The sequence below is a fragment of the Mchenga conophoros genome, linkage group LG15 (assembly GCF_057382185.1).
Source record: "Mchenga conophoros isolate Kocher_MC1m ecotype Shallow Benthic linkage group LG15, M_conophoros_male_GT1.1, whole genome shotgun sequence".
Classification (NCBI taxonomy): Eukaryota; Metazoa; Chordata; class Actinopteri; order Cichliformes; family Cichlidae; genus Mchenga; species Mchenga conophoros.
Genome location: NC_140540.1, coordinates 4243766 through 4257674, shown reverse-complemented (window position 1 = coordinate 4257674; position 13909 = coordinate 4243766). Strand labels below are relative to the sequence as shown.

The 13909-nt window shown below is 43.1% G+C and overlaps 1 protein-coding gene across 8 annotated transcripts in view; it reads left to right on the top strand.

The window, feature by feature from the left end:
- Positions 1-13909, top strand: part of klhl29 (kelch-like family member 29) — a 255603-nt gene that overhangs the window by 207021 nt on the left and 34673 nt on the right. For all 8 annotated transcript variants that reach the window (XM_085248104.1, XM_085248102.1, XM_085248098.1 and 5 more), the window contains one exon: positions 1690-1870. In XM_085248104.1, the coding sequence (XP_085104230.1) occupies positions 1690-1870 (181 nt within the window). The remainder of the gene's footprint in view (positions 1-1689; positions 1871-13909) is intronic.

Genomic DNA, 13909 nt, shown 5'->3' with positions numbered 1-13909 from the left:
GTTAAAAAATAACAAAAAAAATACATGTAATAGAAGTAAAAAGAAACCACTATATTAGATATAAACTCAATTTCATTAAATTCGTTTAGATAGCACCCAATCAACACAACAGTTGCCTCACGGCGGTTATTTTGTAAAATCAGATGACTCTATGTGAGCAAGCACTTGGTGACAGCAGGAAGGAAAAACTCCCTTTTGACAGGAAGAAACCTCTGGCAGAACTGCAGTCATCTGCCATGACCAGTTGGGGGTGTGTTTGATGTAAAAGACGTTGGATAAATACAGGCAATTGTGTAATAAAAATAAGAAACGCAATAAAAGTAAGTATTAGCAAAAGATTGAGAAGAGGATACAGAGTTTATCTGGCTCACATCTCTAGGCAGTAAAGTCCACACTTTGAGGGTCACAGGGCAGCAGAGGTAAAAAGTCGAGGTGTGGATCTCTAGCAGCGGACGGTCTCGTAGGGAGTCGACAGATTGCAGATATAGGCAGGAGCCGGAGCACTGAAGGCTTTTTGAACACGCAGTAAAACTTTAAAATCAAATCTGAAACTCCAGGGTAACCACTGAAGAGAGGATTTTTGTGAGGTGGTTGCTTCGCTTACTGTGTGTTGAAAATCTTGGCAGCAGCATTTTGTAACAGCTGCATTATTTAAATGTTTCACGTGCCGATACCAGAGTAAAGTGCATTGCAGAAGTCAAGTGTAGACGAGAGAGAAGCATGGGTGACCTTTTCTAAGTATGCAAGGAAGGAATAACCCGATCTTGGTCAGCTGTCTCGGTTGGCCAAAGCAGCACTAACTTTCCGTCACCTGACCGCTTAGACAATAACACAGTCATAAATAACACCTCGGTTGTGGAGCTCTTTTTGAACATTATTAGATGAGGGACTCAGACTAGCGGAGAGATTATTAAGTGCTACAAGTGTTGGGGACTTCAGGGGGCATTTGCAATTACCTCTAATTTGGAGTCGTGAGCAGGAAATTTTTGGACATCCAGTTTTTAATTTAAGCAAAGTAGGACGTGATGCATCAACGGCGCCGAGCTTTACTGGGACATACATGTGGGTGTCTGATTTCTCAGGGTTACCATCTGGAAAGCATGAGTACAGTAAATAAACCGCTGGGGAACTTCATAGAAATAGAGTTCAAGAGATGGGAGGCACCTTAAAGCACGGCACAGGAGAGCCAGGCCAAGAGATGAGAAATGTCGTGAAATCAGGGGTGAATCACTTATGCAACACAGTTCTTCAGGCTGCTGATTAAATACCGGTCCGCTGAGCCGAGGTCAAAGAGAAGATCGATGGTTATTTACTTCTTTGTTGAACACAATTGCGATGAAGCCGGTAGTAAGAGGAAATCTGACTATCACATTCTCTTAGCGTTAATAAACATGACAATAATGATGGATGCGTGGATGATTTTGATAGTGATGAAATCATTCAGCACCTTCTCACTTTGTTGAAGCACCTGACAGGTCTGGTTTTAACCAGTCATTAATCTTCAGCCCTATAATTGCCACAGCAGTAGTTCCACAAACCCCAGCAGCGACTAAAATACACCAAAGCAGAAGATTTAGCCCATTTTTGCTACGACAGAGGAAAACTGAAGGAGGCGTGTTTGTTTTTCTTTCAGATCTCTTGATCGCCCTGCTTATCAACTCTAATAAACCTTTTTTTTGTGCATTGCAGGTGGCACAGAGTCAGGTGTGATGGTGGCTGATGTGTGGTGCTACATGTCTCTTTTGGACAACTGGAATCTGGTGTCCCGGATGACCGTGGCTCGCTGTCGGCACAACAGCCTGGTGTACGACGGCAAGCTGTACACGATCGGCGGACTGGGCGTATCGGGGAACCTGGACCACGTGGAGAGGTAAAAGTCACGCAAAGCACCTCTGTCGTGGCTGCCGCGTCAGAGCTTGATCAGCGCGGTCAGTAGGGGGATGCTGAGCAGTACAGTTCGAGCAAATAAATATTCACATGCACAGCAAAACATGGCAGATGGTGTGGCATGCAGTAGTGCGGTGCAGCATATTGCAAAAGGGGTTAGACAGGTTTCTTAGCATTTTTTTTCTTAGAGTAAAAAGGTGCAAAGGAGTGAATCTGGGCCGGGGGATATTAAAATGGTCACAGCTGTGAGTGGTGTCCCGGAGCAGCACTCGTGTTTGTGAGCGGCGCACGAGTGAGACGATTTGCTTTCTGAGATCAGAGCGGCACAATGCGTCTGATTCCATCCACGTCGGCATCGGCACATTAGCGAGACTTTATCTGGAGGTCGTACTTTGTGGCCTGTTCAGCTGGGTCTTCTTTTATGGAAAGTCTTCAGCATGAAACCAGAAATAGGCGACGTCGTCAAGGAGTATAATGAATCCCTAGTGGCACGGAACGTGTGCAGACGTTATCCAGATTTAATAGTTTGATTGATCTCATTTAGATTTTTTTTTAACACTGCTCCCTATTTCTTAGTTTACCCTCTAACCTGGGCTGATGAGCGTGTTACAAAGCGGGGAGAAGAGGAGGGTTGCCTCCCTTGCTCGACAGAGCAAGATTAACCAAAGCAATCAAAAGAACATTACTGAGTATATTAGAGCAGGCCGCTGTCGCTCATTACCTAGCAGCTCAATTGATCTCCGAAGCTTCTCGCAATGCACAACAGTCCTCCAAATGAAACAGCCTAATTTGATATTTCCCCATAATGCTGCCATACAGTGTCGTTATGACAGGGGGGAGATGGAATATTTGCCCCGTAATGGAAACGCATTTGATTCCTCCGTCTCTGAGCTGCTTAATTTGAGAGCTGCCGATGCATCTAGGGCATTCGAGGCTCCAAAGAAATCACTGTTTCACAGTGCGATGTGCCCGTGCACGTTTCTCACTCTCTGCCCTGGTGTGTGTTTTTGTGCAATCATGAGAAGCTTCTGTGAGGCCCACAGCAACTGGACTCAATCATCAGCACCGTGAAACTTTAACCTACTTTGCCTCTCTCCAAGAACGACCAGAGGCCTCCTCTGCTTGTTGTTAGTGCTCCACTGTTGCGCTGTAGCAGACTGTGCAAGCTACAGAGAAATAACACACGAACACACTCACTACACAAAACCAAACAGAACAGCTGAAGTTTGAATAGTTAATATGGAAATGCACGGTTTGCGCGCTGAGGCGAGGCATTTGTAGCACGAGGTCAAGGTTGTTTTCTCTGGCCATGTCATATAAACGCCAGCAGGTCTCTGAAGCAATTGTCAAGGCAATCAACGGGCTTGTTTCTAAGCAACCCGGGTTTTAATTTTGTCTCCTTTTAAGACTGTTATGTGGAACGAGTAACAAAGTCACAAGGTCCAAGGGTTCACTATACTAGGGCCAGAATTCCTATGTTTATGTTTATGTGTTTAAAAAGGGTCAACATAAAGAACTACCTGTGGTAGCATGTGGAGGGAATATCAAAGACAGACTTGCCTGTGGTCGTCCCAGTAACCCTTGACCATGACAGCATTTTGTTGTTGTTTTTTTCGTCTTTTTTTGTGTGTTTGTCTTATAACAAAAATGATCTTGAGCTGCACGAAGCGCTCTTGCACACTTTTCATTCATTCACATACAGCGGGGTATGCACCGTAAACAGGAAGCAGCTGGGTGCTTCGGGGAAAGACATGTTTCGACTGATAAGACCTGGCCAGGTAGCAAACAGGGTATCTGTTATCGTTGCCATAAGTCTTCTTTTCTGTCCTGTCTACGCTTCCACACTGCAAGCAGAGTTTCCAAAAACAGAGTTTTAGAATAAATTTAGAAGCTTTCCAAAAGAAGAAAAGGAAGACGATGTTTTCAGTGACCTGAAACTTCATTTGCATTTAGACAAAGGGCCAGAATGCATTAAAAGAGCTATTTTTAAAAGATACTTGCTTACAGTACTCGTAGAAAGTCTTAAACTGCCCCTTATTTCTTTACATTTTGCTTCCAGGAAGCCAGACTTTGTGGTCTTAAGCAACAGTACTCCAGGCTTTCTGACAGTCTTACTTTAATTTGTTTGTGTTTTAAAACAAATAATTAATAAATGGGAAAAGCATGTGTTACATATCAAAGTTCTTCCAGTCCATTATTCCTGCCAAAGTAAGGGGAAATATAACAATTACAGAATAATAAGTTAAAAAGAGTGCAGATCCTCAGGAGCTAATCACTGTCTCCAGCTTTTTGAGTGTGTTTCTTATATTCCTCTTGTTGTGGATGTTCCTGATGACATTTTTCCAAAAATGTTCCCTCTCACTTCACAAACTTGCTGGAGGATCACTATAAATACATATCGCATATTCAATTCATATTTGCTCCCTGTCCTCAGAGGATGGCCGTCTTCCAGCTTCTGTTTTCTTCTTTTTCACTGCAGTATCTCCTCTGTGCCATTACACCTCAATCACCAGCCTTGTAGTTAGCTTTAGGTGTCTATGACCTCGTTGCCAGTTCATCAGTTGCCCTTTCTTCGAACACTTTTGTGGGTACACCTCACATGACCTGCCATTTTGAAGATGCTGTCACCCTGTCATCTAGCCATCTCTGGCCCTTGTTAAAGTACATTTTGTCCATTTTGTCAACTTGAAGAACTGACTGTTAACTTCATGGCTAACACTGTGTATCCCACCCATTTATACTTAGTTATTTACTGGTGGATGGTTTATGCTGCAGTGCATCTGTATATCTCTTATATTTTTAAAGTTTCAGCAGGGATTTTGTTTTGTTTTGTTTTAAACTATCTTAATGATTTCCAATCAAAATGTGCTATTTCTATAGTCGCTTAATTTTCCGATTGGGCATGTTGACTTCTGGCAAATGTCTTTGTCGTCAGTGTTGTTGATTAAAAGGTTGATTAACCAACTGGCAGATATTTGCATTGTGAGCTGCAGCTACATTTCTGAAGACTGGGACATGAAGCTATATTCACTGCAAAGCAATTACTGAAGAACAATAGAGGTAATATGAAGATTATAAGTAAAATAAATCAATCAATAAAATAATAATAATATTAATGATAATATTAATATTAATAATAGTTCATATGTCCTTGTAGATATCCAATTAATCCTTTAAAGCCGGTCGGAGCGGGCACGCTCGTTTTGCGTAACTATTTTTAAATCCCGGTAGCACTGCAAACACGTAAGCTAGCGCAATAATTTTTTTTGCATATGAAACCGGAGGAGTTGTACTTACATGTTATGCCATCAGCTTGTCCTCGGTCACAGTTTCCTTCCACATATAGCTTTGCAAAAATTGCATAAAAAGTACTTGCAGCAACAAAAACATAATATTCCAGAAACACGCTTTGCCGATCCGATCAGCTGTTCGTAACACTTCCTACGTCCATCAGCGTGAACTATCACATGTCCGCCATGTCCTGCCTGAAACCGGAAGTGACGTCATTTGGCGGAAATGTAGTTTTTTACCATCAGGGCCTTATGAGCCTATACTTGTGTTTTTAAAAGTTATGCTTAACTTTATGACTTTCTGTGTCGTTTCTGGGATGCTTAGGACTCATATTGCACTGCTGGAAATAGTTTATTTTGATGCATATGCTGTTTTTTTTGCAAATTTGCACTATAATATTTCTTTTCGTTTTTTTTTTTTGCAGTATATAAAAATTGGTGTATTTCAAAAATAAAACTATGAAGACACTCAAAATAAATTTCCTGTGGTGGGAAACTAGTTTTTGTATTTACAGTTTTGAGGGATAAGCCTCTTAAATCTCTCTAACTAGAAATATATGTTAAAAAAACAAAAACGATTTTCAATTTTTTGGTAGTTTATTGCACGTTTTTGCAATTTATTTAATTACTATGCACTTAATGCAGACATATTATTAAAATTTGGGCTGTAATGGTTGTATTGATGTATATCAACTTGAAATGCTCCCAAAAATGGAACTACAGCATGTAAAAATATACTATAAGCTCTGGCGGACTTGGTTCTATGGTAGGTCTTAAAGGGTTAAAAGAGTGAGTGGTGATACAGCTAACTCGTCCATAAGCATGAGTGTTCATATTTAAGCCACATTATAAACACCTTTCAGCAATTTTCCTGTCACTTAGAGAAAACCCTGCTTTAAATAGTCTGAGCTGTAAGACTATTCAGGAACCACATATCACTTCTGAGTATAATTTGTCTTTAGTGGAAAGTGAAGTAATGAAGGAATAATGTGATAACAAAGACATTTTAATTAGTCGCTTTGTCATGCACTACTAAAACTACATCACTGAGTCTCACTGTCAGCTGATTAATTTCACTTATTAACAACAACTTCACAAAAACCCCTGTATCCCGCCTGAAGCTAGACCTCACGGCTGTGCTGGAGAACTTGAGCAACATGATTTACAGTCATGTGAAAAGCAGTTTTCACAGGATCGACGCAGTCCTGTGAAAAACTAACTACACTCATTTCAGTAGCTTAGGAGAACTGCCTTTATCGGCAATAACTTGGAGTACTCGTTTTCTGTATCAGTGTCTCACATTGTCGTGAAGGAACTCTTTGTTACAATGTTGCTTTGTTCACGGAGAGCACAGTCCTCCAAACTATTCAAATCGAGTTAAGTTCTGCACTTTGACTGGACCGTTATAAAACGTTGATTCTTCTCTTTCTCAGCTATTCTGCTGTAAATTTACTGCTGTGCTCGGGGTCATTGTCCTGCTGCATGACTCAGTTTCAGACAAACTCTAGCTCTCGGACAGATGGCCTCACGTTAGTGTCTAGATTACTTTGGTATGCAAAGAGGTTCATGGCTGATTGGAAGGTGCCCAGGTCGCAAAACAAACCCAAACATCATCCTTGCACCACCATGCTTGACAGTTGGTATAAGCTTTTTGGTCTCATCTGTCCAAAGAACAGTCCAAACACTGTTGCAGCAGTCTTGAGGTTTGCTCACGTACACATTTGCAAACCTAAGCTGTGCTGTCACGTTCTTTTTAGAGAGAAGAGGCTTTCTCTTGTCAACCCTTCCAAATAAGCCTAGTTTTTTTGGTCTTTTTCAAATTGTACTGTCATGATTTGTAAGATTTAACATGCTGAGGTCTCTGACTCTGAGATGGAACTTTTATTCTGCTGTGTTGTTACACCTCAGCCGTAAAAGGGTAATGGGGTATTTTCATCACCTTGCTAGGCCGGCGACGTGGACACCCAAAACCTCAGACGAGTTTGAATCTCAGTGACCTTGACCTCAAGCTTAGATATAAGACCTGAACGCTCAAGACCAACAAACATCCAACACTTCTGCTTTTACAGAGGTGCTCAACATCTGCCTTCTGCTTACCGTCATAAAAGGAAACAGTAAAGATGTTTTCCCGTGACTATATCCTCTAATTCTGAAATAAGAAGCAAGCACACAGGAGAAAACTGAATCCCTTAGCATTAAATACACTGTAATCCATTTCATTAGCGTTTTGCTGCAACAGGATTACAACTTCTGTTTTAACCAGTAGCTCATAGTATTAGCAATATTAATAATATTAGCAAAAACTAGGTTTACAATAAGACTTCTGATGTACAACTGCTACACAGTCCTGTAGCTCTTATAATCAGGCTGTAATTGCCACTTGTGGCGATTCTTTAACAAAAGTTCTGATGCGTCCTTCTCGCTTGAATTTCATGTGAGTCGCGAAACGCAGGCTTTGAGTTGGTTATCACGAGTCGACGAAGCTCGAGAAGCCACACGGTAACAGACAGCCCGCTAAATGTGTTTTTCAAAGTTCTTAATACTTTCTTAAAATGCTTAAACAATGTGAAAGAAACTGTGTGGGGGCAAGTTTTGGAGCTTAATACTGCAGCTTTGTTTTGCAGAGGAAGGATGAGCAATTTCAAAGATTAAGGAGGATTTGTGAACAACAGGCAGCTTGGTCTGTCAAATCAACTCAAAAGACAGATGCTATAAGTCATACACAGTCTCAACAGCTTGGTGAGGAGCTTGACAGATTAACAACAGCAGTTTCATAAGACTCATAAACAGGATTCTAATTCTTCAAATTGCTTTTTTTAAAAAAAAAAAAAAAAAAAAAACAAGGTGCAGGCCAGAGGCACCATTAGAAAGATTAACTCCTCTGAAAATTGAAGTTGACATAAAAAAAATTTTTTCCACTGTAAAAGCAGTAAAACTGGGCTTTTTTAAGCTTTTGAACTTACATGAGGACGTCCGCAGTTCAAATCAGCCGCGTCTTTGTTTTGTTTATCACTTACACTACTATAATATCTCACGTGCTACATCGTGGTTGGAGGGGGTGCGGGGGGGAGCACTTAAAATGTGATATTTTAATAGAGTGTACATATGAATTATTGCATTTGTCTCACAGGCCAGGAAATGATACAGCTGAAGATTATTCAGATCATTTCCAGGCCATTTCTGAAAGCATTTGTTCCTCTCTGCTTTGATAAATGAGCTCCATTAACTGCTGATCCTTGATTTTTGCAGCTAACCACTAGATTTGGCAGGTGTGGCCCTGCTGTGAGTCGCAGTTGGCTCTACTGCAGCTCAGTAACTGTGGGGCCAAAACTCCAAAGATAGTAGAGACTTCAACGGGGAGGCAGCCAGTCCGCAGCAGGACTAAATCCTGGCTGCTGGAGATAAGGTAGCTGTAACTCAAACACTTTTTTTTCTTGCCTCTGCAAGGAAGAAGAACTGCACACATCTGAAGTATACTTGTAATATGGAGAGTTAATAACATTCAGAAATCATTAGTCAGTGTATGTGACTAGCTGCCTTGTTTAATATGCAGATGGCTGGTGGGGATTGTATGTGAAGGCTGCAGAATGGCACGAAACGATGCGACAGCAAGAGCTGATTTGCTCCTCTCGTAGACTGATTGATGCAGAGATTGTTTACACACGCAGCCAGTCTTTTTTCATTATGCATGAGTCTGCGTTTCTGCCTGCGCTTGTGTGTTCCTTGAGTATATGTACATATGTATGCACACATGTGCGTGTGTTTATTTGTTGTCTGCATATGATGTCTCATCCAGCAACAGCCAAGGTCTCTCACCTTCCAGCTCAGGCTCTGAACACTCTGACACATCATTTGCAGTCCGTCCTCTTTCCCTGCACTCCCCATCTCCCCATCCATCTCACTGAGGGTTTCACGCTCCTAACCGTGAAATTCACCCACATTCACAATTATGTCTTCAATCAGAGCCATCTCAAAGCTAGTAGGATAAAGCCTTTCCTTGGGAACGGCAGGAGGTCCAAATCAACACTCAGAGGACTGAGCTGGCTTATTCCTTTCTCTGCTATCTGTGCTAATGACTGACAGACTTTTAGAGGTGGGAGCCGTTGAGTTCGGGAGGCTTTTAACTTGCAATCAGGTATCCCGGGCCCGCATGCTTCTTAGCATGTTGATCCTTTGGCAAACCAAAATGATTGCAGACATTGAATAATTCATGGCTGTCTAATAATGTGTCAATCACGGATGGTTTTGTTTTATTTATCACGCACTATGAACAGGTTTGTGCGTCCTCCAAGCTCTATTGCAAGTTAATATTGCATGAAGACTGCCAGCAACATGACGCTGAGTACAGCAACTAGCTTTTCTCATCAGGGATGTTGTGCTGTTTGGCTAAACAAGTCTGAAGGAGAGAGGAGGCTTTTTTTAATGGCTTTTCAAAATAAAATGACCTTTTAAATTGTGCATGCGCCTGTAAAATCTGCAGTGAAAGAGCTCCATTGTTCGTCTCTTGTTTTTCAGGTTCATTAACATTTGTTGTGCTGTAAAAGAAACATCGCCGCACTTCACCTGTGTGTGTGTGTGTGTGTGTGTGTGTGTGTGTGTGTGTGTGTGTGTGTGTGTGAGTGAGAGATTATTCAGACGTCAGTCGCTGAGCGCCGAAGGTCAGGACTGCGTTTTCTCCCATCTCCGTAAAGGGTGCCGAGCTCCTCTAGTGCAGTCAACCTTGGTTTGACTCAACCACTGTCTTTTTCCTACCCTTGATAAAAATCCTCCTCCTTCTATTTTAAGTTTGACTTTTTCCATTAAGTGCCGCTATTCTTTCGACCAGCATAATGGGGCATTTCAAGAATGTTGGCTTAGTCTGGCACAGGAGGCAAATTGTAACGCCTCGACAACCTTACAGAGGAGTGCTGAATAGCTCTTGGGAAATTTCATCAACTCGAGCATGACCAAGAACATACAGTGAGATGGAGACCCCAGCGGGAGGTTTTATCATACCTCACGCTGAACACAGTTTAAGTCTTCTGTGAACTGACAAGTCCCTTAAATACTTGATGTCCCCGGGAAAAAGGTCCTCTCTTCTGCATCCTGCTCTGCAGAAGGAGGCTTCGGCTGCTGTTTGAGTCACAGTCCGGCAGGGTTTCTCCCACATAACAAAAACATCTTCATTTGTTTTTGCAAGGCTCCAATCTGTTCACATTTTCTCACACATCCTGCCACCTACATTTTAGCTCTTACTCTCAGGATGCAGATGCACTGCGAGCACGCTCATTCCATGTAAATACTGACAGGCTGGATTCGGGTACAGTGACTTGGGAGATGGAGGTCCTCCTTTGTCCGTTTTAGCTTCCTGCCCAACAGCACTCTCTTTTGGAGATTTGGGGGAAATAACCAGGAGGGTAATGATGCTAATAACAACAGAGCGTCCTGCAGCTCCGCAGCCCCAGGCATTCAGGACCCTGCGGTGAAGCAGGCAGGAAAGAGGGGAGGAGAGAGACAGAAGAGGAGCGAGTCGAAAAGAGTTTAGCAGTGCAGCGCCAACAGGAGAAGATGAGAGGGAGTGTAGACGCAGCAGCCCCAGGTGGGCCTATGAGCGCTGCACCATCAGTCACAGTGGAACCAATGGGCTTGTGTGAAGAAACCCTCAGTCTGCTCTCCCGGACCCTCCAGCCTCTGCACAGAAATAATGAACTGACGGGCTGCTGCGTCTCCTATACGTCCGCATGCGTGTTGCTGTGTGTCTCTGTTTCTGCATACTGGGTCAGACGGCGCCTGGGGCTAGTTTTGGAGCGGATGGGCCGACGGTGTTAGTTGAGGGGGTGCAACCACGCGGCGTGCCACTGTGGTCGAAGGGGAGACAACGGGCTCCCAGAGACCCCTTGCTGAGGCAGTTTCCCCCCCGCAGAGCAAATCCCCGCTCCTCAGGATTAACTAACTTCACAGCGCATCACATCGGATCGAACTTCAGCTTCACACCTCCATTCACGCTCAAACACAAGCCCTCGTGGCCCCTCTGTGGTACCCGTGACCCCTTCCCAAAGGGTCGATGTGGATTTTCTTCTTCTCATGACTCTCCGTGTTCCCATGCAAGCAGTAGCTCATTTACAACAGATACTGTTTACTTGAAGAGTTCAGTGTGTTTTTGCTCAGATTTAATTCCAGAGCAGCAGGAAAATCTATTTGCACACAGCTTAGCTTTCTGAAGTGAAATTAGGCTGCATTACCACCAATTGTGGGGGGTTTTGTTGCTTTTGTTTTTTGCCTTTAAATAAATGAATCACTTTGTTAGGTGCTAATTCAGCTTCTCAAATGTGGAAGTTATACCCGCATGTATGCAGTTTTTGTACACAAACAGGCCTTTGGCAATGTTTTTCCAGATGTTTACAGAAAGGTTCATTTTCCTATTTACAGTGTTCTGCCTGTACAAGGTCATTTTCCAGCTCTGTGGAAGTACTTTGCTGTATTTTTCAGGCTCTGGGGGAAAAAAAAAAAGCAAGGGAGACCAAATCAGGCAGATCATCACATCTCTCTCATATTTCTCCCTCTCCGTGCCTCCTCCTCCCCCCTTACGGTTTCCACTTTTAACTGCAATCTCCAGCCTCTTCTGCACCTTGTGTCCCATTGCTCTCTCTGTCTCTTTACAGTGCTGATTAGGTGGGCAGGAAGATGATGGGTGTATTTGGGGCCTTCGAGGCCGGCGATGTCGTATCTGTCTGACATGCTCGAGCAAAGACAGTGTCGCCTCTTCATTGTCTTCTAATAGGGCACCGGGGTCTCTGAGACAGGGAGGTAGATGGCGCATTGCGTGTGTGTACGTGCGTGCACATGCGTGCACATGCGTGTGTGCATGACAGTTACAGAGAAACATTGGTGAATGGTGGCAGGTGTGGTATTAGGGAAAGGTGTGAGGAATACTGCAGGTAATGAGTAGTACGAGCTGTATGTGCTTCTGCCTCACTGATAAACGACGGTCTGGCACTTTGGACAATTTCAGCCTTTACCAACAGGCGAGCCATTTTTCTCCCACCTTTTTTGCTCCTGTGCTTTTTTTTCCTCCTCTCTCACTTCCTTCCATCTTTCACTCCTAAAGACACCCATACACACATTAATAAAACGTATATTCCGTTTGAGCACTTGCTGCATAATTCCTACCTAGTTAGACAGGTTGCAGCAGAATGTTTGCTGGCTAATTATCAGTGGTTAGGCTGTGACAGATGCTGCCATGATGGTTGGCAGCCAGTTCAGCGTCCCCGCTCACGAGGAAGCAACAGCTGACCTTTAGAAAGCATAGGCTGGCAAGGCAAACCTTTGCAATATCCAGGCAGCGTGCCTCCCCAGGACACAGGGAGGGATCGACAGTGGAGGTGGAAGGGTTAGTTGTTATATATAGATTTGTCCTGAGTGTATTTGTGTGTGCATGTGTGTGTACGGTCAAGGTGAGGGGTTTTCACATAAACAGTGATAAGCACAAACACAGTGCTATTTTCAGCTTTTGTCCAGGTCTCTCCAGCGAACGTGTGTGCAGCATATACAGTGTGCTCAGTGTGAACGCCTTCATCTATTGTCGAAGTAAGATGCAGACAGGAATTTGATAAAATTCAACTTAGGTTGATGAATACAGGTCCTTTGTGAAGCTCCTGTTTGACACAAGTATTTTGGCTTTTGCACTTCTTGTGTTTTGAAAGTGAGCGTCGTGAGCAAGGTGTGGATGTGAACCAGCTGCAACCTTCAGTGCTGGAAAATGACACCAACATGGAGTGTCATTTATCTGTTTTTAGTGGCTCGTTCCAAATGTGAGTCAGTGCCATTGAGAACCATGTTGATGAAGCCAACTTTACTGCATTAAAAAGCATGTTTGCACCACGAGTCATGTGATAAATGTAGCTTTTCCATGCATAACAACTCTACGGCGGGTAAATTATTTATAACCCAACCATCTGGACAGTAGAGTAGGGACAGGACCCCTTTGATTGGCAGGGGTGTTGGAGCCAGTCAGTGTCTTCTAGGCCTCATCGCTGCTAATTGGAGTCATTTGACTGGAAAACTCATCCGTGTTTGTGCTGCTGGTGCCTTTGGAGCAGTTTTAATGGAATTAACTGACCAATAATGTGGCTGAAGTTTGCACTTTAGTTTTGGTGACTGGTGTTTTATTAGTAATCTATTAGTGTGTTGATCAGCACTGTAGTTAGCAGTCTGTGTCTGTGCATTGCACCCATACAGGCCATGGATGCTTGTCAAACCTTCTAGCATCTCTTCATTTAACCATTTAAATTTCTGGCTCTAAAAATCCATCCAGTCAAAAGCTTCCAAAGGTATATTTAAAAAGTAGTGGGTGACAGCTACTCTCTCTCTTTCTGTTTATGGTCAGGACACTGTCCGCTCAAACTATAGCGATTTGTTGATCACCGGCTCAATTTACAGTTAAGCCCTGAAGTTTTAACTGACTTTTTTTCTTTTTTTTCCTCTGTTCACCAACACAGAAATCAATATGTGATTGAAGTGCAGACTTCCAGCTTTAAGGGGTTTAAACATAAGAACTGCTTTAACTGTTGAGGAATTACAGCCGTTTTTATACATAGTGTCCCATTTTTAGAGGCTCGGGTGACACCAGGTGAGTGACTTTACATTGAAGAACATCTCATTTCTTTGCCTTGAGGAACTCTCGGCAAAGCTCTAAGCTTTGGACCCTCATCTACTTGCGCTGTGAAGTCAGTCCAGTCAGTTTTGCATTTGGC